Source organism: Pristiophorus japonicus, chromosome 6 (genome assembly GCF_044704955.1).
Source record: "Pristiophorus japonicus isolate sPriJap1 chromosome 6, sPriJap1.hap1, whole genome shotgun sequence".
Classification (NCBI taxonomy): domain Eukaryota; kingdom Metazoa; phylum Chordata; class Chondrichthyes; family Pristiophoridae; genus Pristiophorus; species Pristiophorus japonicus.
In genome coordinates this window covers 57,196,682-57,221,697 of record NC_091982.1, presented here as the reverse complement: position 1 = coordinate 57,221,697, position 25,016 = coordinate 57,196,682, and the positions used below count along the sequence as shown (strand labels likewise).

The 25,016-nt window shown below is 43.6% G+C and overlaps 1 protein-coding gene and 1 non-coding gene across 8 annotated transcripts in view; both read left to right on the top strand.

Annotated features, from left to right (window-relative positions):
* Nucleotides 1–21,588, top strand: part of fmr1 (fragile X messenger ribonucleoprotein 1) — an 81,543-nt gene extending 59,955 nt beyond the window's left edge. For 2 of the 7 annotated variants that reach the window (XM_070882881.1, XM_070882880.1), the window contains exons 12-17: nucleotides 1,627–1,713; nucleotides 8,255–8,450; nucleotides 11,519–11,719; nucleotides 14,053–14,132; nucleotides 19,516–19,545; nucleotides 20,397–21,588. In XM_070882881.1, coding sequence (XP_070738982.1) covers nucleotides 1,627–1,713; nucleotides 8,255–8,450; nucleotides 11,519–11,719; nucleotides 14,053–14,132; nucleotides 19,516–19,545; nucleotides 20,397–20,567 — 765 coding nt within the window. In that variant the 3' untranslated portion in view covers nucleotides 20,568–21,588. The remainder of the gene's footprint in view (nucleotides 1–1,626; nucleotides 1,714–8,254; nucleotides 8,451–11,518; nucleotides 11,720–14,052; nucleotides 14,133–19,515; nucleotides 19,546–20,396) is intronic. The other 5 variants (XM_070882883.1, XM_070882885.1, XM_070882882.1 and 2 more) reach the window with 5 other exon arrangements.
* Nucleotides 17,376–17,573, top strand: LOC139266349 (U2 spliceosomal RNA). The gene has a single exon (XR_011593698.1). It is a non-coding gene; the product is annotated as a U2 spliceosomal RNA (small nuclear RNA).
* Nucleotides 21,589–25,016: the final 3,428 nt, after the last annotated feature.

The following is a 25,016-nucleotide window of genomic DNA, read 5'->3' as shown; positions in this document are numbered from 1 at the left end:
GTTCATGAAGCATTCCAGAAGTATCACTTTGACAGCTAAATGAAAGAGCTGGACTATTTATCAAACTAAACTCCAAGAATGTGCTGTAAATCTGTGCAAACAGTCTGTGCATTGCAATTCCTAGAAAGCTGTTCAGGGCTGCCTATCTTCTGAGTCAAACGATCGCCACCACATTTTGAAGTTGGCAGTGCACAAGACACCAGGATTTTTGACAGCCAGGTGAGCCATTCACCAAGATGCCATAATTTGGTTCCTAAGCTCTTCCCTCTGACCAATCTAATTAAGAGTCTGCCTGAAACATGAACAGATCTTTCATTCTTTGCCTCTGAGTTGGAAGTTTGAAAGTTGAAGTTCCACTGAAGGTTTGAATGCATCATCTGGGCCGACACTTAAGTTCAGTACTGATGATGAGGTGCTGTGTTGTCAGAGGAGATAATAAACTGCGGTAGTATCTGCTTGTTCAGACAGATGTAAAATATCCCGTGATGCTATTCAAAGCAGATCAGGGAGTTCTGGTGCCTTGGTCAAATTTCCTTCCTCAATCAATATGACCAAAAACAGATTAACATAATTTATTTCATTTGCTTGTGGCACCTTGCAGTGTGCAAATTGGCTGCCACATTTACCTACATAGCCAGAGTGATTACACTTTGAAAATAGTTCATTGTACATTGGGAGTTGATAAGATGACATAAATAAGAAGTTTTTTCTTTACACAAGAATTGCTTATGCTATTTGAAGGCTGCTGCTGATCATGAAAGTAAACCCTTGCATGAGTCACTGTTCAAGATAATGGGAAGAAATTGGCAGGGGTGGGGTCACAAACATTTCTGATTAACGGCGTGTAAATGTTAGACAAAAACTTTGCTGCCCTTTTGCTTGACCTTCTGTGCTGGATGAAAATTTACAAGCCAAGACTTTGCAGACATGGCTTTATCCGCTTCGAAGGCTCCCTTGTGCCGAATTTACTGTTTTCCTTTTATTGACCGAAAAAGCTAAAAATGTTTTAGCATTAGCAATAGATGTCAGCCCCATAAATCAATGGTAAAAAAAATCTTCTGAAATATCAATCTGTTCCATCTGTTTTTATTTGGTGGAAATAGACAAAGTGCTCGAGGACAAAAATAACCACGGCTACTGACTTCATGGGGGTTTGAGGAGGGGCGGGGGTTGTGGAATGAACGAATCATAAATCTGATCTGCAAAACACCAGCTAAACATCCAGGAATTTCACATCATAAAAAAATTAATTAACTTGCTCAGTCACCATATAACCTGTGGCCCTGAACAGTGTGGTGTATGTGTATCCTTATCCTTTGTTCTTCATAATTAATAATGAAACAGGACTTGCACGTACACATGTAAAAAAAAATCTTCTGAAATATCAGACTGTTCCATCTGTTTTTATTTGATGGGAATAGAATGAAAGCGTTTGAGGACTAGTTCACAAAAATAACCACGGCTACTGACTTCGATGTTAAAAATAGGATTAAGATTAGCTTGCAGTATACCGTACAATTTGACCATTAGTATTTAAATGTAGAATGATTTATGTTAGAAATTTTACCCCAAAATAACTTAGACGGAGGCTTAAATATGACATTTTAATCCAAAAATCACTTGCAGGGCATGGTTCCTTTTGTGTTCGTTGGAACAAAGGAAAGCATAAGCAATGCACGCGTTCTATTGGACTACCATCTGAACTACTTAAAGGTAAGAGCTGAAATTTCTCTTAATAAGACTGTGCTGATGGTTATCTTTTGAATTCGATATAACTTCTTTGGGTCCAAAAGAACTGCCACAAATGACACTTCTATTTTTCATATGTATCGGAGGGAAGAACATTTTACTGATCTTGCTACCTATATTGTCAAAAGTAAATAAAGTAGGTCAGGATTAATCCATTCAAACCAAATTTCATTTCACTTTTTACTGCTCCCAATTTCAATGTTCTACTAGTGTGGATAAACATTGCTGAAGAATTCTCCATCCCACTCTGACTTCTCTGTTTTTGGCATCCAGTGAAGCTCAACGCAAGCTCAAGAAACAGCATCTCGACTTTCTACTGGGCACTTTACAGCCTTCTGACCTCAACACAGAGTTTAACATACTTTAGACCTTAAGCACTGCTCCCATTGTCTGTGGGACAGCACGTACTGCTAATGGAGGGTGGCTGCACCAGAGCCACTAGGAGCAGAGGAGGTGTGGGCTGGTACTTGAGGTTGGGAATCTCTTATTGGTACACTGCCGGCAAGGTGGTTCGCACTGCTGGGTTCGACCCACTTTTCTCCGCCACATTCCCGGGCCAAGGGAGCCTTCTCCTCTTGCCTGATTTTCCATGATTCTCTGCTATAACTATTTAGCCCTCCTCTGCACCCATCTTTTGTTTCTTGTCTTGGTACCACCCGCTTTTGTTTTGCACCGTCATCACTTTTGTCATTTAATCACTCCTGCCGATCACAGACCTTCCCCTTTGTTCTTTCCTCCCTGTCTCAGTATTTTCTTACAACTTCTACCAATGCTAATGAAAGGTCATCAACCTGAAACATGGACTCTGCCTGATCTGCTGAGTGTTTCCAGCATTTTCTGTTATTTCAGGTTTCCAACAGATGCAGTATTTTCTTTTGCTAAAGGGTATAACATTTGTTGTCTATCTTTCCATTCTTTATCTGGTATTTGGGTCATGCGTCGTACTTGCATTGAAGCCTAACCTCAGTAAATTGCCCATTGTTATGCTTACTTGACTTCTGTTTCCTAACCTTAACTGAAATATGAAAAGTCAAAATCTGTTGCATGTTAAAGGCATGGTGAGTCACACCTTGTACATCATGTAACACTTTGTACATCGGTAGGTGCCGCTCTAATAAGGCATTGTAAGCTTAAAATGCAGCGTTGCCTTGACTTTTTTTAAGATAATTAAGTGAAATGTCAAAAGTAGTCTCCAATGATTTCAATACAGTCCCCTAGGTGGCTCCAGAGGAGCACCACTTCTGGTTCCTGAAAGACTAGGAAATGCAGTAACTAAAAGCCAAGTATAAACTAGATCACTTTGTTTTTTAAAAGACATATTTTTCTCACTGCACTTTACCACCTGCTGATTGTGTCTTCAAGCCGTGCTGTAATAAGAGCATAAGAAATAGGAGTAGGAGTCAGCCATTTGACCCCTCAAGCCTGCTCCGCCATTTAATATCATGGCTGATTTGATCATGGACTCAGCTCCACTTCCCTTATCGCTCAAAAATTTGTCTATCTCCGCCATATATTCAGTGACCCAGCCTCCACAACTCTCTGGGGCAGAGAATTCCACAGATTTACAACCCTCTGAGAGAAGAAATTCCTTCTCCTCTCAGTTTTAAATGGATGGCCCCTTATTCTGAGACTGTGCCCCCTAGTTTTAGTTTCCCCTATGAGTGGAAATATCCTATCTGCATCCACCTTGTCGAGCCCCCTCATTATCTTATATGTTTCGATAAGATCACCTCTCATTCTTCTGAACTCCAATGAGTATAGGCTCAATCTATCTTCATAAGTCAACCCCTTCATCTCCGGAATCAACCTAGTGAACCTTCTTTGAACAGCCTCCAATGCAAGTATATCCTTCCTTAAATACGGAGACCAAAACTGTAGGTTTTATAGGTGTGGCCTCACCAATACCCTGTACAGTTGTAGCAGGACTTCTCTGCTTTTATACTCTATTCCATTTGCCTTCCTGATTACTTGCTGTACCTGCATAGTAACTTTTTGTGTTTCATGTACAAGGACCCCCAGGTCCCTCTGTACTGCAGCACTTTGTACATTTATCTCCATTTAAATTATAATTTGCTTTTCTATTTTTTTTCTGCCAAAGTGGATAACCTCATATTTTCCCACATTATACTCCATCTGCCAAATTTTTGGCCACTCACTTAGCCTGTCTATATCCCTTTACAGATTTCTTGTGTCCTCACAATTTGCTCTCCCACCCATCTTTGTAAGATCAGCAAACTTGGCTACATTACACTCTATCCCTTCATCCAAGTCATTAATATAGATTGTAAATAGTTGAGGCCCCAGCACAGATCCCTACACTAGTTACCATTTGCCAACCGGAAAATGACCCATTTATCCCGACTCTGTTTTCGGTTGGCCAATAATGTTCCACTGGCCATTGCAGCACCCCCAATCTGCTGCGCATTCTCTTGCATGCCCTAGTCTTGGCCTGCAAATGCAATGGTTCTACCCCCGTTTGAGTGTGTTTTCAGTCCTGTGGACTGATCCGAGTTCCACCCCCACTGGATGAGCTTATGGGTATGTGGACCCAATTTTAGCTTAAACTTACGGCTGTTGCCATTTCCCGGGAGAGTTTTTGAATTTGCAGCCCATTACCCATCCGGAAGGGATTTTAAATGTTGACCTAAACCCCATCACTTCATTGGGAGAATGTAACCAGGCCCTACCACGCTCTGCTGTAAGAGTTTACTGCCTGCTCCATGCTGAGGTAGTTGCCCTATCCTTTGCTGCTCCCACTTCTCTCCCCACCTCCTTTTCCAAGACCCCATCTCCTTCAGCAGTGTCCTCTTCGCTTCCTGCTCCAATCGTCCAACCCCTCTCTTTTTCTTTATCCATTCATGGGATGTGGATGTCGTTGGCAAGGCCAGCATTTATTGCCTATCCCTAATTGCCCCTCGAGAAGGTGGTGGTGAGCCGCCACCTTGAACCGCTGCAGTCCGTGTGGTGAAGGTGCTCCCGCAGTGCTGTTAGGGAGGGAGTTCCATGATTTTGACCCAGTGACAATGAAAGAACAGCGTTGTGTGACTTGGAGTGGAACTTTCAACTGGTGGTGTTCCCATGCACCTGCTGCCCTTGTCCTTCTAGATGGTAGAGATCACAGGTATGGGAGGTGCTGTCAAAGAAGCCTTGGCGAGTTGCTGCAGTGCATCTTGTGGCTGGTAAACACTGCAGCCATGTAGGGAGCGAATGTTGAAAGAGGTGGATGGGGTGCCAATCAAGTCGACTGCTTTGTCCTGGATGGTGTCGAACTTTTTGAGTGTTGTTGGAGCTGCACTCATCCAGGCAAGTGGAGAGTGTTCCATCACACTCCTGACTTGTGTCTTGTAGATGGTGAAAATGCTTTGGGGAGTCAGGAGGTGAGACACTGCAGAATACAGAATATCTGGCCTCCTCTTTCACCCTCTCCCTCTTCCTATATGTTACCATCTCTATCAACCCTTCCCACACTCCTCTCCCTTCGCTCTCCTCTTCTCCCTCCACTTCCATCCCCATTCTTCCTCTTGACCTTTTCACGTCCAACCCCTAATCCTCTCCTCTCACTCCCTCCTCCTCCATCCCTCTTTCACACCCTTTCCACATTTTTCTTGCAATTTCTTCTGACGTTGACTGGTGCTGCCAGTATTTACTTGGTTTGACAATTTCACATCCATTCACAGATGTAAATGTGTATTTTTACAAATTTCTGAGGAAACATTGTACCTTCCCTGAATGTCAAATATCTGCCTATTATTTTCTGTGTGTTTAAAGGCTGTCATTTGCATGCAGGTCCCTGATGTGCAAATTTGCATTAAATAACAAATGTTAATGAATAAACCACTTGAGGACCACAGCACTTCTTTATGCAAAAGTAAAACTGTATGATTTTAATGTTCTTTCTTCTATCTAGACTTCTGGGCTTTCTGCTTCCCTGCTTACAAGCTGAGATCTGTAGGATCCAAAAAGAAAAATATCCCTCGCCCCTCCCCAAATCCTCAAACATTAAAAACCTGGATGCTCAACACTGCTAGCCTCTGGTAATCGTGTGGGGGCAGTGGCTGAGGCTCTCCTTTGCTACTTTGCATTTTTCCCAGATCTGTTAGGGTTGTTCTTTAGCATATATTTTGTTAACCAAACATCTAAATTGAAGCGAGTTTACAAGGGTTTCTGCCGCTGTTCGAATTCTTCTGATGAGCAAGAGAAGATGTAAAGGTGTCCTGTTCACAACGTGGACCACAATTTCATTACTTATCCCATGACCTTGTTCTCTCTTATAGAGCAGACTCCAGCAAGGGTGACATAGACCAAGAAAAAAATCCTCATTCCACATCTCCCTCACCGCCCCCCTTTCCTTCTTGTAATTTTCTCCCCTCCTTTCCTGTATCTCTCTCAACTCGCTGTTCTTTTGTGTGAAAACAGCGAGCATCGGCGGGCTATGCTTCTACAGGGGTCATCAATCCAAGCCCGAACCTGTTCTTCCTCTGACGTCCATACACACACTCCCTCACTCTCTCCACACACTCTCTATATCTCGCTCTGTCTATCTCTCTCTCTAGGCAGGGTCATGATCAGCACAGGGAACACTTAACCAATTTTATTTATTTTCTTACCTTGCCATACCCACACCCTGCCCCTTGAACTTGGGGTTGCTGAAACCTGTTGAAATAGTATTGATGGGTGATTATTGACTGCAATGTCAGTCGCCTACATTCCAGCAACAAATTTAAAATGACCTTTCCATTGGTCTGACTGACACTAGCTGATTGTTGAGCCTGGGAATTTCCTAGTTTGTGTGGCTCAGATACTTACTGTATTAACTAGCTGAATCATTGGGGAGCCTCCTCATTCTCTGAAAGGAAGGTTCCCCCCCCATTAATGTGCAAGCAAAATCCTTCAGCTTCAGATACCCTCAGTGAGGCACCTGAAGTGACCTAATGCCCCTTCCATTTGTATCGTGTGTGCGGCACAATAAACGGCAAATAGTAAGGCTGATGGAAATTCCACCCCACTATTAGCTGCAGAAATGGCTCATCACATGGACCAGTTATAGTTCGATGTGAAATGTGCTGATGCTAAAGGATCAGGCACGGTATTCACCCTGTAGTGTTGTCCCCTTCTACTAGATTTTGTTGGGTAAGGGTATCCTGAGATATGGAACAAAGGCGGGTAAATGGCTTTGAGGTAAAGGTCATCTGTGATCTAATTGAATGGCGGAAGAGGCCTGCTTCTGTTGTTTTGTTCCTGAAGGAGACATGCATAACTTCCTTAAACCTTCCTCATAACTTTGATCAATTTATGGGACCTGGAATTGTGTCTCCAGGGCAATAATATATTTTCTATAATTAGTTGACGAGAGTTGCCACAGTACTTGTATATGAGGTCTTATACAGCAAACATACCAGCTCTTGATCTGTGCTGCTTCCCTCAGGCTAGTAATTGATGTTTTTTTAAATCACAGATGAACACTGGACTGACTGCTTAATAGATTCATCCACCATAACCCCTAGATTTACTTGCTGATCACAGTATTGTATGACTTCTGTTTAATACACATCCCGTCTTTTGGTTCCTTGTCCCATTTATCCACACTGAGCTGCATTTTACACAACTGAAAGATCCAAATTCTTCTGAACTGGCTGCATTGTTCCTCCTTGTTTGATCTGCTTCCAGTTTTGGTATCATCTGCCCACTTGGAGGTTTTGTTTACAATGCCTGCCTTGAACAGCAGAGACCCAAGACCTATTTCCCCCCTCTCCGGGTTACTTCATTTGTAACTCTTTTCAAGCTTCAGAAGTTCCTATTGATGGCTATAGCTTATTTCCTGTTTTTAAGCCAGTCCTCTATCCAGCGATTTATACTTTACCTCTTGTTCTATAACTCCTTAGCTTAGGCAGCAATATAGGACCCGTTGAAAGCTTCTGAAATCCAAGTGCAAACAGTTGCATTTCCTTGTCCACTTTAAAAAAAAACGTGTTGGATTACTTCAGCATAGCTTCTGCTTCCTTGATTCATGTTAATCAGTGAAGTAGTCTTCATCCACTAGATCCAATAGAACTATTTCAAAAGTTTTCTCAACAACCCATGTTAAAATTACTGATCGTCTCTTGACCCTTTTGGTAATGGAGGTTTGATGGCCACTTTCCAGCCCTCAGTCTCTCCTGAATGTTATTGTGAAGTCCAGGTGCTAACAGCATCTAACCTTTTCATAACCACACCATGTGCAATGGGTTGGGCCTTGTAGATCTGGTTGCAGAGAACTGAGCCGAAATCCGTCGTTCGGCCGACAAGTGAATGCATTTCTCTTTCTCTTCTCTTAGTCTCTTTCACCCCCCCCCCCCCCCCAAAAAATTAAGATAGCGGTAATTATTATTAGTCGCGTTAATTTTCGAGACTAAATAATCCTGCAAACGCTGGTCAAGTCCATATTTGTAGGTTCTGCAGGTCCTGATTTATAATTACAATTCTGGTGAATTTAGCCATCCTAAAGGTCCTTGTGCTTTCTCTGCAGGAAGTTGATCAGCTGCGCATGGAACGTTTGCAAATAGACGAGCAACTTCGGCAGATGGGTGCAGGTTTGCGGACCCCTGCAAACCGCCCCGACAAAGAAAGGGGCTACTCAACCGATGAGACTACAAGTTACTTGCGTGGAGGCAGACCCTACAGTAGTCGAGGGCGTGGTAGGCGAGGCCCAGGCTATGCATCAGGTTTAATATTCTTAATTTATATACAACGGTTTGGGAGAGAAAACACTTTTAAACAACAAAGTTTGTGTTACAGGATTTGCAACTGATAAGCATTTATTGCTGTCAGTTTTCAAAAACATTTGTTCCTGTATCAATTTTAAATCGGAAATTGATAGTTTCTTGTTAACCAACGGTATTAATGGATATGGGCCAAAGGTGGGTATATGGAGTTAGATCAGCCATGATCTCATTGAATGGCGGAATAGGTTCGAGGGCTGAATGGCCAACTCCTGTTACTATTTTTAGTTTTCAAATTCTAAAATTAAATCTGCAACTTTTTTTTTAGCTTAACCCTATAAGTTGCCCAATTTAAAAATTTGTAAGTGGCAAAAGAATTTGGATTCTCAACCAGAGTATTGTGTGTAAATTGTGAATCCCAGCCTCAATGGTGATCCATCCTACCGGCCCCTATTATCACAAGATAATTACGGATGAGTCAGACCATTTGACATATTTTCATTCGTCCTTCCAGAAAGCCCCACCATTGTGCAAGTTCCCCACCTTATTACTCGGATGGCGACTGCTGTGTTTGTACGGTAGATGGGACAGTCTGCCTACGGTTGCCGCCTGGACATCCCATGTTTCTGGCTGGAGAGATTGTGGTAGCGGAAATGAGAATCTCGGGGCTGTAACTATTTGCGACACCCAAGTTCTGTTTGGTCCCCTTGGAGGGCAAGACCAGATTTCTGACTGCTGAGTGTGCCTTGTCCTCCACGGGAACCAGTTTGTCTGGAATGTGTAATATGGGCCCCAAGTTTCCACACGCTACAAAATGGGCGCCCCTCCGAGCTGGGCGCCAGTTTTTCACGCCGAAAAGGGCGCCTGAAAAAAAACGCGCGATTCTGGAGCGCCCTGCAGCTCCATGGCAGCTTGGCGCGGCGCCCAGGGGACGGAGCCTACCACTCGCGCCGATTTTGTAAGTGGGAGGGGGCAGGTACCATTTAAATTAGGTTTTTTTTGTAGCTGTTTAATTTTTGAACATTTTTTAATAAAAACACATTGCCCTTCCATGATCAACACTGAGGCTTCTTGCAGCAGTGAGAAGGCTGCAGGAAGCCTCAGAAGTTGAGGCAGCCGTTTCCCCACGGCCTCACCCTCCCCTGCCGTCGGGAATGGCTGCCTCAACTTCTGAGGCGTCCTGCAGCCTTCTCACTGCCTCCTCCTCCCCCCCCCCCCCCGCCGTCGGGAACGGCTGCCTCCTCCTCCATGCCTCCCCCCTCCCCCCCCGCTGCGGTCGGTCGGGCCCTCCCGTTCGCGGGAACGACGCCACACCGCCGAGCTGACTGAACCTGCCTGAAGCACTTTCACACAGGTAGGAAGATGGTTTATTTCATCTTTTCTTTGCTTATAAATGTTTATTCAGGTTGGATTTATTTGTATAATATTTGTATAAGTATAAATAAGGATTTATTGTAGAATTTAATGACTTCCCTTCCCCCCCCCCCCCACCTCGTTTCGGACGCCTAATTTGTAACCAGTGCCTGATTTTTTTAATGTGTAGACAAGGTTTTTTCAGTTCTACAAAAATCTTCACTTGCTCCATTCTAAGTTAGTTTGGAGTACGTTTTCACTGTGGAAACTTTGAAATCGGGCATCAGTGGCCGGACACGCCCCCTTTTGAAGAAAAAATTCTGTTCCAAAGTGAAACTGTTCGAACTGACTAGAACTGCAGAAAGAAAAATGTGGAGAATTGCGATTTCTAAGATAGTCCATTCTCCACCAGTTGCTCCTAAAAATCAGGAGCAAATCATGTGGAAACTTGGGGCCTAGATCCTGCCTGCCTGAGCAATCAAGTATTTTCCAATGTGCAGTATGACCCATTCATTGTGACAGCCAGGTCCAAAGTTCAACAGAGCAGTTAGGAGTGCTCACACTGTCAAGTTCGTATAGGAAGGGATGAGTCCATGGAGGGATTTTAAAATCAATATGTTGGTGGATAATGTTCCCCCTAATAGAAAACCAAAATATCGTGGATGCTGGAAATCTAAAATAAAAAATAGCAAGTGCTGGAAATACTCAGCAGGTCAGGCAGCATCTGTGGAGAAAGAAACAGACGTAATGTTTCAGGTTGATGAACCTTTGTCAGAACTGTTCTGACGAAAGGTCATCGACCTGAACCATTAACTCTGCTTCTCTCTCCACAGATCTGCCTGACCTGCTAAATATTTCCTGCACTTTGTGTTTTTGTAAAATGTTCCCCCTCATTTCTTTTGAGGGTCTGCCGTTGCTTTAATGGGCTGCACAGCTTAGCGGGCAGAGGGGTAATGGTTAATGGGACTTGCTGCATGCAGCAGAGCTCAAATTGATTGAAGGTAGAAGATGGGACGCTGGCCAGGAGAACATTGGAATAGTCGAGTATGGCAAATAACACACATGTGTAATGTTACACACATTGTAGGACCAACACAGAACACGTTCTCATTTTTTAAAATGCATTTATGTATTGCTCATCCCATGTTGCCCTTGACAGGATGGCAGTGAGCTGCCTTCTTGAACTGCTACGACCTGTAGAGAGCGGGTGAGGAGAAGGCGAGCGTGGTGCCATTAAAAAAAGGGGTGGGTGGGGGGGGTCCCTGACATTCTCTCCCCAAGCTCCTGACCGCCCCAGCTCCTGACATTCTCTCTTTCCCCCCCCCACCCCCCCGAGCTCCTGTTCCCCACCTCCCGATCCCCTCTCTTTCCCCCCCTCAGATTCCCCTCCCCCCCCCCCCCCGCCAATGCCCTCTCTCCTCCACATCCCCCCCCCCTTCTGATCCCCTTTCTTCTCTTCTCCTTCTCCTTACCCCCGCGATCCCCTCTCCTCTCCTCCTGCCCCTCTCCGATCCCCTCTGGGACATAATATCCGGGTTTTTTTACAAGTATGCAGAGCTGCATTTAAAAGTTGAGTTATAATCTAAATAAAAATTATTTCAGAAAGGTAGGACATTGTGCTTTTTACACAGTTGCTCATGTAAAGAACGATAACATAGCTTTTGCTGAGCGATGTTTTGCAATTCTGTGACTTTTTTTCCCCCCTTCTGGCTCCCAAGGTAATAACTCTGAAGCATCCAATGCCTCTGAGACTGAATCCGAGCACAGAGATGAGCTAAGCGATTGGTCGCTGGCGCCAACAGACGAAGAAAGGGAACCATATTCGCGCCGGGGTGACAGTCGCAGGCGCGGCAGTGCTGGGCGTGGCCGCGGTGGGGGGCGTGGCCGCGGGAGTAACAAAAATCCATCGGCAACTTCAGGTAAATGGCCTGAGTGCCAGTTCCATTACTATCGCTGTCTGCAGGCATTTCAACTTTTAAAGAGAGATTTACAATTTTTTTTGCCAGGTGCTTTTCGTCAAAGGAAACATCCAAATGAAGTGGAGTGTCAAGAATATTATATAATTGTGCATATAGCTGCTTTGTCAGTTTGTAGTTTTGTGTAATTTAATCCACCATTCACATTACAATGCAAATGACATACATTTTTAAAGTGGATTCTGAATAAGTATCATTCATGTTATGTGTGTGTGTCTGGATAACAGTGCTATATTTTGACAACTGAATAGATGACGATATTCTGTGTGTGTGTGTGTGGCTGGATAATACTGTCACATTCTGCGAACTGGACCAATTACAATATTGTGTGTATGTTTATATAGCTGGATAATTGGACAGATTGAAGTTAATTTTGTGCGTGAGGGTATGTGCGTCGCTGGGAGTGTGTGTGCGCGCGTCGCTGTGTGTGTGTGCGCGCGTCGCTGTGTGTGTGTGTGCGCGCGTCGCTGGGTGTGTGTGTGCGCGCGTCGCTGGGTGTGTGTGTGCGCGCGTCGCTGGGTGTGTGTGTGCGCGCGTCGCTGGGTGTGTGTGTGTGCGCGCGTCGCTGGGTGTGTGTGCGCGCGTCGCTGGGTGTGTGTGTGTGCGCGCGTCGCTGGGTGTGTGTGTGCGCGCGCCGCCGGGTGTGTGTCGCAGGATGTGTGTGTGTCGTCGGGTGTGTGTGTGTCGTCAGGGATGTGTGTGTGTGTGTGTTGCTGGATATGGGGGTGTGTGTGTGTCGCTGGATATGTGTGTGTGTGTCGCTGGATGTGTGTGTGTGTGTGTCGCTGGATGTGTGTGTGTGTCGCTGGATGTGTGTGTGTGTCGCTGGATGTGTGTGTGTGTCGCTGGATGTGTGTGTGTGTCGCTGGATGTGTGTGTGTGTCGCTGGATGTGTGTGTGTGTCGCTGGATGTGTGTGTGTCGCTGGATGTGTGTGTGTCGCTGGATGTGTGTGTGTGTCGCTGGATGTGTGTGTGTGTCGCTGGATGTGTGTGTGTGTCGCTGGATGTGTGTGTGTGTCGCTGGATGTGTGTGTGTGTCGCTGGATGTGTGTGTGTGTCGCTGGATACGTGTGTGTGTGTGTCGCTGGATACGTGTGTGTGTGTGTCGCTGGATACGTGTGTGTGTGTGTCGCTGGATACGTGTGTGTGTGTGTCGCTGGATACGTGTGTGTGTGTCTCGCTGGATACGTGTGTGTGTGTGTCTCGCTGGATACGTGTGTGTGTGTGTCTCGCTGGATACGTGTGTGTGTGTCGCTGGATACGTGTGTGTGTGTGTCTCGCTGGATACGTGTGTGTGTGTGTCGCTGGATACGTGTGTGTGTGTGTCGCTGGATACGTGTGTGTGTGTGTGTCGCTGGATACGTGTGTGTGTGTGTCGCTGGATACGTGTGTGTGTGTGTCGCTGGATACGTGTGTGTGTGTGTCGCTGGATACGTGTGTGTGTGTCGCTGGATACGTGTGTGTGTGTGTCGCTGGATATGTGTGTGTGTGTCGCTGGATACGTGTGTGTGTGTGTCGCTGGATACGTGTGTGTGTGTGTCGCTGGATACGTGTGTGTGTGTCGCTGGATACGTGTGTGTGTGTCGCTGGATACGTGTGTGTGTGTGTCGCTGGATGCGTGTGTGTGTCGCTGGATGCGTGTGTGTGTCGCTGGATGCGTGTGTGTGTCGCTGGATGCGTGTGTGTGTCGCTGGATGCGTGCGTGTGTGTCGCTGGATGCGTGCGTGTGTGTCGCTGGATGCGTGCGTGTGTGTCGCTGGATGGGTGCGTGTGTGTCGCTGGATGGGTGCGTGTGTGTGTCGCTGGATGGGTGTGTGTGTGTCGCTGGATGGGTGTGTGTGTGTGTCGCTGGATGGGTGTGTGTGTGTGTCGCTGGATGGGTGTGTGTGTGTGTCGCTGGATGGGTGTGTTTGTGTGTCGCTGGATGGGTGTGTGTGTGTGTCGCTGGATGGGTGTGTGTGTGTGTCGCTGGGTATGTATGTGTGTGTGTGTGTGTCGCTGGGTATGTGTGTGTGTGTGTGTCGCTGGGTATGTGTGTGTGTGTGTCGCTGGATGTATGTGTGTGTCGCCGGCAGAGTGTGTGTGTGTGTCGCCGGATGTGTGTGTGTTTGTGTCTCGCTGGATTTTTGTGTGTGTGTGTCGCTGTGTGTGTGTGTGTGTGTGTGTGGGTTCCTATCACTGGATGACAACTGGACAGATTGCCGGAATAATTTAATCGTACTCTGCAATCCTGATTCTCAGTCTAAGATGACTTCAACTTTTTTTGGCATTTTAGATGAATTTTTGAGGGCAGACATCCGCAAACGCAATTCATCAAGAGACTCAAAATCCAGGACGACAGACGGCTCATTGCAGGTAGCCTTTCGATTGTGGTTTTGGGTTCCACAGTTTACATTGGTCTACTCTGACGTACAGCTTGTGAAGAGTATATTCTGGTATAAGAATGTGAGAAATAGGAGCAGGAGTAGGTCATTTGAGCCCCTCGAGCCTGCTCCGCCATTCAATAAGATCATGGCTGATCTTCCATCTCAATTCCACTTTCCTGCACTGTCCCCATATCCATTGATTCCTTTAATATTCAAAAAGCAATCGCTCTCTGTCTTGAATAACTCAACAACTGAGCTTCCACAGCCCTCTGGGATAGAGAATTCCAAGATTCACAGCCCTCTGACTAAAGACATTTCCCTCATCTCAGTCATAAATGGCTGACCCCTTATTTTGAGACTGTGACCCCTGGTTCTAGATGCCCCAGCATTCTCTCTGCATCTACCCTGTCAAGCCCTGTAAGAACTTTGTATGCTTCAATGAGGTCACATCTCATTATTCTATATAGGCCTAGTCTACGCAATCTCTCCTCATAGGACAATCTCCCCCCCCAGCCCCAGCCCCATCCCAGGAATCAGTCTGATGAACCTTTGTTGCACTCCCTCTATGGCAAATATATCCTTCCTTAGGTAAGGAGATCAAAACTGCACACAATACTTCAGGTGTAGTCTCACCAGGGCCCTTTATAATTGCAGTGAGACATCTTTACTCTTATACTCAAATCCTCTTGTAATAAAGGCCAACGTTCCATTTGCTTTCTTAATTGCTTGCTGTACCTGTACAAGGACGCCCAGGTCTGCCTGAATGCCAACATTTCCCAATCTCTCACCATTTAAAAAAATACTCTGCTTTTCTATTTTTCCCACCAAAGTGGATAACTTCACATTCCTCCACATTGTATTCCATTTGCCATGTTCTTGCCCACTCACTTAGCCTGTCTATATTCCCTTGAAGCCTCTTTGCATCCTCCTCCTCAACTTACATTCCCACCTAGCTTTGTATCATCAGCAAACTTAGATATATTACATTTGGTCCCCTCATCCAAATCATTGATATAGATTGTGAATAGCAGAGGCCCAAGCAACGATCCTTGTGGCACCCCACTAGTTACAGCCTGCCAACCCAAAAATGACCTGTTTATTCCTACTATGTTTTCTGTCCTTTAATCAATCCATGCTATATATTACCCCCAATCCCATGAATGAGCCCTAATTTTGTTTAATAACCTCTTGTGTGACACCTTATCGAATGCCTTCTGAAAATCCAAATACACCACATCCACTGGTTCCCCCTTATCTATTCTGCTAGTTACAACCTCAAAAAACTCGTCAAACATGATTTCTCTTTCATGCATCCGTGTTGACTCTGCCAAATCTTATTATTCTTTTTTAAGTGCACTGTTACCATGTCCTTAATAATAGATTCTAGCATTTTCCCCACTACTGGTGTCAAGTTAACTGGTCGATAGTTCTGTTTTCTATCTCCCTCCTTTCTTAAATAGTAGGGTTACATTTACTACCTTCTAATCCGCGGGAAACGTTCTAGAATCTATGGAATTTTGGAAGATGACAACCAATGCATCCACTATTTCTATATCCATCTTTTTCAAAACCCTAGGATGTAGGCCATCAGGTCCAGGGGATTTATCGGCTTTCAGTCCCATTAATTTCCCCAGTATCATTTTTTTTAATTAATATTAACTTCTTTCAGTTCCTCATTCTCGGAGGACCCTATTTAAGGGATCTGTAGCTAAGTCTCTCAAATTGCACGTGAAGATTGGTCTTTTTGATAAAAAGAATCTGCACCATGCAATCAAACTGGTTATGGTTTATTTTCAATATGCAAATATTAAATAAAATATATTAACTAAAACAGATCATAAATTAGGATTCTCCGTATTTTAAATATTAAAAGTTTTCAAACATCACACTCCTGCCTGTCTTCCCTCTCCCCCCACCCTAGCTTCAAATACACTGTCAGTGACCCTAAGGCAACACGCCTGTCATTGCAGAAAATATAGATTTATTTCCACAAAGTGTAAGACCTGGAGTACAAATAAGGGCATCTTGTGAAAGAGGCAGGAAAGTTGTGTGTCGCTGAAGGTAGACGGTTGGATTTAATGTTCCTTGTAATTTATATTGGGCTGCGCAGACTATTCAAAATTCCGTGCGTGCGCGGTCTTTTCAATTTAAAAGAATTTGAGGAAAAAGAGCATAAGGACAAAACCCAGAATATTTTAGTATTGAATAAGTGTAGTAAGCTTAGAGTGATGATCAATCTTCCAGTGGCCCTCCATATACATACTGTACAGCACCGATATCCACCACTTTGACCCAGCCCCACATTTACATAGTCAATTTCCATACTGACTTATACAAAAGTTTACATCAAAAAGTGTCAGATTTTTTTTAAAAGTTTTTTTGTTTCCCTTTACTGCTTCTTAAGGAGGTAATGATGCTTTATAAAACACTGGTTCGGTCTCAACTGGAGTATTGTGTCCAATTCTGGGCACCGTATTTTAGGAAGGATGTGAAGGCCTTCGAGAGGGTGCAGAAAAGATTTACGAGAATGGTTCCAGGGATGAGGAACTTCAGTTACGCGGATAGACTGGAGAAGTTGGGGTTATTCTCCCTGGAGGTTGAGAGGAGAGCTGATGGACATGCTCAAAATCATGAGGGGTCTGGACAGAGTAGATAGAAAAAAACTGTTCCCATTGGCAGAAGGGTCGAGAACCAGAGGACACAGATTTAAGGTGATTGGCAAAAGAACCAAAAGCGACATGAGGAAAAGCTTTTTTATGCAGCAAATGGTTAGGATCATGAATACACTCCCTGAAAGGGTGGTGGAGACCTGAAGGAAAAGAAATTACAGGGCGACGGGGAAAGGGCGGGGGAGTGGGACTAGCTGAAGTGCCCTTGCAGAGACCTAGCACAGGCTCGACGGGCCGAATGGACTACTTCTGTGCTGTAACCATTCTATGATTCTATGTGATGAATAAATTAAGGAAATGTTAGAATGATAAATCATTGATTCTCAACCAGAATCTTCTCATTCCTTCCGTAAATATCGCAAGTACCATCTGGAGGGGTGGGTCGTTGCCATTCCTCTCCCAGTCTATCTGCATGTGCAGGTCGAGGATTGGCATTTCTATCGGGTTTAGCAGCCGAACCTACCTTCCCGATGGCCATAGCTACTGCTCTTGACTCCGTCATGGGTTCTGACTGCCTGTAGGAATTTAACACAGCTGGTGCTTTGCCTGGCATAAAACTTGACATCGCTTCTCGGCCTTTTGGCTAAGATCATGCGTAACTGACCTGACAGGGGAGTAACCATGACCAGAAAGTGGTTCTCCCTGGATCAGGAAGGTGGTTCTCCTATGCTTTTTGGAAATAGGAGGTGGGTGGGGGGCACACATCCACCTCCATGGCACGGACCTGGTATTGCAGTACTTCCAGGAACGGTGCAGTGGCTCTAGGCCTTTTGGCTAAGAGCATTGGCGCAGAGTGATCCTTGAATGGGCCCAAGGTGACCTCTGGCGTTTGTAATCTGACAAGATGATCTGACAAAGAATTGGAAAGATTGGCAACGAATAAATAAATAAAAAATAAAAAACTTGACATCCAAATATTGGTCAGACTTTCGAGCTGGAGCCTGGTGTTTTGCTGAACCATTGTTAGGTTGAGGTGGGTTTAAATTCAGCATATTACATTATTTGCCGGCACTCTTCCTCATTCTTAGAATGTATTCCTTTGTTTGCTCCTAGTTTTTTTTAATAAACTGTATCTGGCTTCCTTCTAACTTCCACATGAACATCTAATAGTGATATATTTTCTGTCCTTCCTAATGCACTGTTCGTAGCTGTGGGAATATTTATCAATTTGTGAATGGGGGGGTTGTTGGTGATTAAAGACAGATGGTGTCAACAGTTGGTCTAATTCCTGAATTCTACGGCAGTTAGAGAGAGAGCGATCAGACCTGGTTGATGGAATTTATGGCTTCTATTGAAGTTGGCAACTGATGCTGGGGTCCAGGCCCATTATCTGGAGCCTCTCTGGAACTCGCCCAAGCAGTAGTCTTCATGTTTGAGCCTGAACATTGAGCTCTGGCAAACTGTTTGACCACTGGGATCAATGCATCGAATGTGATCTGGGTCATCAACCAGTATCTACATGTGCAGCTCCACGAATGGGATTTTTAGAGGTTGCTGCCAAATAGTGTTTCAGACAAGAGCCCTGGCTCCCTTCTCGCTCTCGCTCACTCTCTGTGGAGCTTAAGGCTACATTCCTGTTGCCGTGACGTTGTTGCTGTGGTTAATGCATGCAATGCTGCAATTAGTATGCAAAAGAAAGTTTGTTTGGATGGCTATTAACTGAATCCTGTGTCCTTGTAGAATACTAAATAATCCCCAAACTCTGCCATTGTGCCTGAACTCAATTTGGTCAAATCTCGCCTAAATCAGTAGTTTTTTTGCAACAACAAAAGACCCGCTACTAATCATCGTGGACAAATTAATTTCCCAAAAAGCTCACCAACCTTAAGTCTATATTGGTCTGTGTTAAGGTATTATGATGCCACAATCAGAATTGCCAAAACGTTTGAACAATCTGGTGTTTCTTTTTAAACTTGCATTCTTCTCCCTTTTTAAAAAAAAACTTAATTGGCCTCTCCCTAGCGTTATTGCGATCAAAATTGTTGGAACATGTCTCCAAAGAGCTCGGCATTCTCCGTATTCATATAAGTGGGACTTTACGGATTATTCATAATTTACAAAGTTCCTGAAAACTAGATCCTGTGGTGAAAATATGCTGCATGTAAACAATACAGTATTCTAGTGATATTTTGACCTTTGAAAAGTCATGGGCCAGAATGAAATTTCTAGCTCCTGTACATGGGTTTGAAATCTGCAGATCTACAAGAGACCAACTGGATCTCTGAATTTACAGACATTAAAAATAGGCCAAAACTTTCAATAGCCTGTATAATAAACCATCTTATCATTTTTTTAAATACTCTAAATTATGATGCCTTATAAAAAGTTTTTTTTAAAGGTTCTGTTAGACATTTTAACCCAAGGTGAGAATCCTTTATACCCAGTAACTGAAGCATTTATCGTTACCTATTGTGCACATTTTTACAAAAATATTCACTTGTGTATGATGTAATCTTTTTGAATCACTAACATTTGATTTGCCTTCAAATAGGTTCTTATGTTTATTTTTCTCATGGAAATTTGGGTTTGTAAAATGTGGCATTAGTGGCGAGGCAATACATATGTTGCTCAAATTTCTACCTCCTCCTAGTGCTTAGGAGATTTCATGGAAAGTACACCTGACAGTTGTTTGAACATTTTTCCCGGCATGTTTTAAAACATACTTTTTCTCCCCTCTTTTTTGTTTGTGCTGGCACTACGAAGACTGGGAAGCCACTATATGGGGAATCACAGGTATGAATGAACTGGCGTCCTACCTCATCATGGTGCAGCATGTCAACACCTTTTGATATAAATCCAAGGTGTTTCACAAACAAAATGTCTGGTACAAAGGAGTTGGGAGGGGTGACTGAAAGCATGGATTGGAGGGGGCTTTTAAATATGAGGAAAGAAGTAATAAGGTAAAGGAAGCTCAGCTAAAGGCTAGCCCACTGATGATGGGGGGCGGGAGTGAGGGGCATGTACAAACGGCTCGAATGCAGGGACCATTGGGCACGGGCTGGGATGTTCGGCTGGCAGTGATTGGAAAGGTAGACTTGCAGGAGTGCATGAGGGTGGGGGACTTTATAAAAAGGTCAAGGTGAGAGCCAGAGGAGATCATCAAGGACAAGGGTGGTGAATGAACGGGACTTGGTGTGGCAGTGTTTGTATAGGAGGCCAACAACGACAGGCAGTGGAGAAGTTGAAGGCACTATCCTGATGAAATATGTTTGACCAATGCGACAAACTATGGCAAAGTTTTAGATACCTCCAATAGAAAGCAAGAATGGGTATGTGACTGTCCACATCACTGGCTTTTTCTCATTACCTGTGGTTTGATCTGCTCATCTGTCAGGCCACGAGCTGTGAGAGTCTAACAAGAATATGTGTGGAAAATCTTATCGATTCAAGTAGCGTTCTATTGGCTGTGCTGCCCTCTTTAAATGAATGTGACCAGTTTATTAATACAGTTCTTATTTTATCAACTGTTGTACTTTTTTGTTTGCAAAGTCCTCCTAAGTTTCAATACTGTGACGTGTCACTTCCATGCAGTTAATGTTGTGGTTTCAGCATTTAGTTTCTGAACACCTTCTGATTTGTTTCAGATCAGAATTGACAGCAATAATGAAAGGAGTGTCATGACGAAAGCTTCACACAGCCCAAATGTCTTTGGCGAGAGCACCCGACAGCGTGTGGGCAAGGAGCGCGCTCAAAAGAAGGAGAAGCCAGACAGTCCTACAGACAGCCAGCAAGTGCTGGTGAACGGAGTATCTTAAAGCGCATACCTGTAGTGTGATGTTCTCTCTTAATTTCCTTTCATTAACCATACAAACCAGATGCTTACATGTCATTTAGAGAAACCTATTAGGCCAAAGACATTTAAAAACTCATTTGTGCACAACTGATGCACACGGTCCACGTTGTCTTTTGGTGGGCAGGTGGAACATTTGTGATGTAACCATTTTCATTTCACTTAGCAAAAACTCCTTTTTGAAAAAAAAAATTTAAAAAAAGTATATTGTTTGATCTGTGCCTTCAATATAACTTGCCAGAAGGGGGTAACCTTACTATAGTTGCAGAAATCAGGGAAGCTAAACGAGCAGAAGACAGTAACATTGTATTGTACATGTATGTAGATAAAAAGTGTGGTTAAATTTTGGGGAACCTTTACAGAAGAATGCATGCTTTTCATGATTTTCCTTGTATATGCATCTAGCTGAGCAGTAAAGGATCAGAAATCCTTGCACTGAAGTTTGTATGGCATTGATTGGTCAGTGTGGGAGGGCACTTTTTTCTTTACACCTCTGCATTTGATGTATGAGGGAAAACGTAAAGAATTAAATGGTGTATTGTTTTGAAAGGCATAAAATGCCTGAAGATTGTTGCCAAACTGATGATTTGTAGTTATTTATTTTTGGGACTGTACAGTATTTGGGGAGGAGAAAAAAGCTTTGTTTATGTACCTGTCCACTATGGGCTATTGTGTTAACTTAGTATAGACGATTAACAAAGGTAGATTGACCTTACAGTATATGAATCTGCAACAGGGGCAATATTTTTCTCTGTACATAGTAGTGAAAACGAATAATTTGGTTTTATGTTGATATTGTTCGGTTGAAGTGCAATATATTTTGTATGCAAGCAGTTTCAATTAATAAAGTTTGATCTTCCTCTGCTGACTGTAGGACCAAAGTTACTTTCTGCTAATTTACTGCAAAGTCGCAATTTAAATGTTGGAGGTCAGTTTTAATTATTTTTCAAATAGCTAAGTTAACCCAACAAAGATTTCTTAGCTAGTTAGTAACTGACTTGTTGGATTTACTTCAGAAAATGCTGACATTTTCGTGGTAATAAAAATGACAACAGGATACGATGTCGCAGTGTACAAAATACAAGATCTGTAATGTTTTCTATTTCATTTCTCCCCCTCCCCCCTCCCCCCCCCCCCTCCCCCAGTCCAGTGTGTGTGTCTTTTGTTGCATGTAAATCAGCATATTGAGAGTGTTATGTCTTGCATAAAGAATCTGACCAGATACTGTGAGCTCAAAGTAACATGTGACCGTAGTCTTTTATTCAGGTCTCCAGAGTCCTTCTCTAGCCTGTGAGGCCTCCTTATGTACAGGTGCTCCCAAGGGATTGTGGGATCCCTTGGAACTTCAGGGGATGAGCCCTCTGGTGGTTGAACACGGTATTTACAGGTTTACGTATATAACAGAGAGGAACTACATTGTTGGGAATGGGTGGGAGGAGAACTGAAGGAAAGAGCTGGTGTATGCAATTGAAAGCTTGTGTCAGTAAATGTAGTGAGATATTCAGCCAGATTTTGCTGGACAAAAATAACAGTGTCTGAAGGACGCGAGCCATTATTAATGCACAAATCGGCCAGCCACTTGTAGCTAGGAAGAGATACCCCATGAATGGCGAATCGCCATAAGTATCTTTGTGAAAATGGCACTTAACCTCCCTGTTTTCATGAAGTTGCTGCATTTGATTGTTAATTGCCCATTAAACGTACCACAGAAAGTGAAGTCGAGTAGTTATTAGCGTAAGCACCCTTTTAACGATGTGATGATTGTTAATGACTGCCAATCAATTCCCCTGGCCCAGAAAGTAAACAATTCAAAGTGTGAAGTCTCCTACAGGTTGTGAAATGTTGTTAGGAGACTTTAAAATGTCATTTTTCTTTTTTCCCCTCTCTCTTAATCCAATCTTTCTTTCCCTCTCTATTCTTTCTGTAACTGATTTGACATTGAATTCACCCTCTTTGTCCTTCCTGTTTGTTTCTCAATCCTTTAATCTGTGGGTTAAGGAGATAAACTGTTGGACCCGTCATTCACCAGGGTCCCAGATCCCCTGTTGCCCTCGTCACTCTGTCGTCAGCTTGCTCTTCCAGCAACTTTGTGGGCAGAACTTTTTCAAAACTAAATGTGCGCGAACAAGTCTAAGTAATGGGGTATGGCGTGAGATGCACTGCTCCAGCAAAATTGACCAGTTAAGTCTTTGCGCACAATTCAAACTGATGCAAGGTAAAATACTACAAAAGGCACATCATGCCAACATAATTGAAACCAAATGAAAGTTAAATGAATTGGATAAGTACCTGAAGGAAAAATATGTGCAGGGCTATGGGGAAAAGGCGGGGGAGTGCGACTAGCTGAAGTGCTCTTGCAGAGACCTGGCACGGGCCGAATGACGACCTTCTGTGCTGTAACCATTCTATGATTCTAGGTCCAGCAAACAATTCTGAAGACAAACATAGTCTTTATTGTATGGGGTTGGAGTATAAGAGAAGGAAGTCTTGCTGCAATTATATAAGGACTTTTGTGAGGCCACACCTGGAGTACTGTGTATAGATTTGGTCTCCTTATCTAAAGAAGGATACTTGCCTTGGAGGCAGTGCAGCAAAGGTTCACTAGATTGATCCCTGGGATGAGAGGGCTGTCATATGACGAGAGATTGAGTAGAATGGGCCTACATTCTCTGGAGTTTAGAAGAATGAGAGGTGATCTTATGGAAATGTATAAAATTCCTAGAGGGATTGACAGAGTAGATGCTGAGAGGCTATTTCCCCTTGGCTGAAGAGTCCAGAATTGGAGGTCACAGTCTCAGGATAAGGGGTCAGCCATTTAGGACTGAGATGAGATATTTCTTCACTTCAAGGGTTGTGAATCTTAAGAATTCTCTACCCTTGTGGGCTGTGGATGCTCAGTAATTGAGTATATTCAAGAATGAGAGTGATACATTTTTGGATATGAAGGGATATGGGGATAGGGCGGGGAAATGGAATTGAGGTAGATGATCAGCCATTATCTTACTGAATGGAGCTCGAGGGGCTGTGTGGCCTACTCCTGTTCCCATTTCTTACATTCTCTTATACTTCTGTATCACTGCTAAAATTTCTTTTTGATCTCAATTACAGGTGAAATACAACACACTGAAATCCCCAGCTCCCAGCCATAGCCTCTGAATACAGTGCAACAGTTACAGAAGAGTTTGTTCCTGTGCCAATATTTATTCGATATTTGTCCCTGTTTATATCTTTTAGTAATTTGCTACCAAATTTTAACTAAATAAATCTTGATTATAGGCAGCAATATATATCGGCACTGCTGTGATTTGATGAATTCCTTAATGATTTAACAACAAATGGTTCCCGATTCCAGTCAGCAATGATAAAATGCAACTTTCCCCCAACTGGTCTGAAAATGAACAATATGCTTGGATTAGATTATTTTTTTTTTATATAATAGACATTACACTCCCAAAAACCGATTCATTTTACAATCTAATTTGAAATTCCAGCCTAACAATTGAAATTATTTATTAACTATTGACTGCACCACTTACGATCCGTCTCTATGCTCGCTGCGGCATGTTCAATTTATTTTGCTAGTGAATTGTGCCGTAAATTCGCCACCAGGAGCATCAGGGAGCACAAGGTGCTCATTTATGGTGGAATTTAACTTATTAATGGCTAGAGTGCCGTATTTACTGTTTCTAAAGCAAGGATGAGCAGAAGAAATTAGACTGAATTTCACTAAAAAAAACTATATTCTGTTTTGTTTGTATATCACATTAAAACAACTTGTTAGTTTGCAATTAGCTTTACTTCACTGCAGTGTTTGGAAGATAGGAGAGATGTGTGAAAGGTTATGTGCAAGATTACTGTGTCTATGCAACAACAAACTACTTGCTTTTATTTAGCAATTTCTAACGCAGCAAAATGTCCCAAGGTGCTTCACGAGCGATTATCAGACAGGATCCGTCACCGAGCCACATAAGGGGATATTAGGACAGGTGACCAACAGTTTGGTCAAAGAGGTAAGTTTTGAGGAGAATCTTAAAGGAGGAAAGTGGTAGACACACCGAGAAGTTTAGGACCTAGGCAGCCGACAGCGTGACCACCAATGGTGGAGTGATTAAAATAGGAGATGCACAAGGGGCCAGAATTGGAGGAGTGCAGAGATCTGGAGGGTTGTAAAGCTGAAGGAGGTTAGAGATTGGGAGGAGCGAGTCAATGTTTTCAAATCTCTTCAAAGATGATAATTCCAAATAAATGAAGTTACTTCTCTTCTTCCCCCCCCCACCACCCAAGTATGACACAGGCTGCCCTTCTGCTATTTTGGGGGGCCTGAGGATGACTGAGGAGTTTGAACGATGTAGGCTGAAGACGAGGGCTTCACGGTTTCCAAGTTTGCTCACTCATTCATTCAACGGACCTCTTG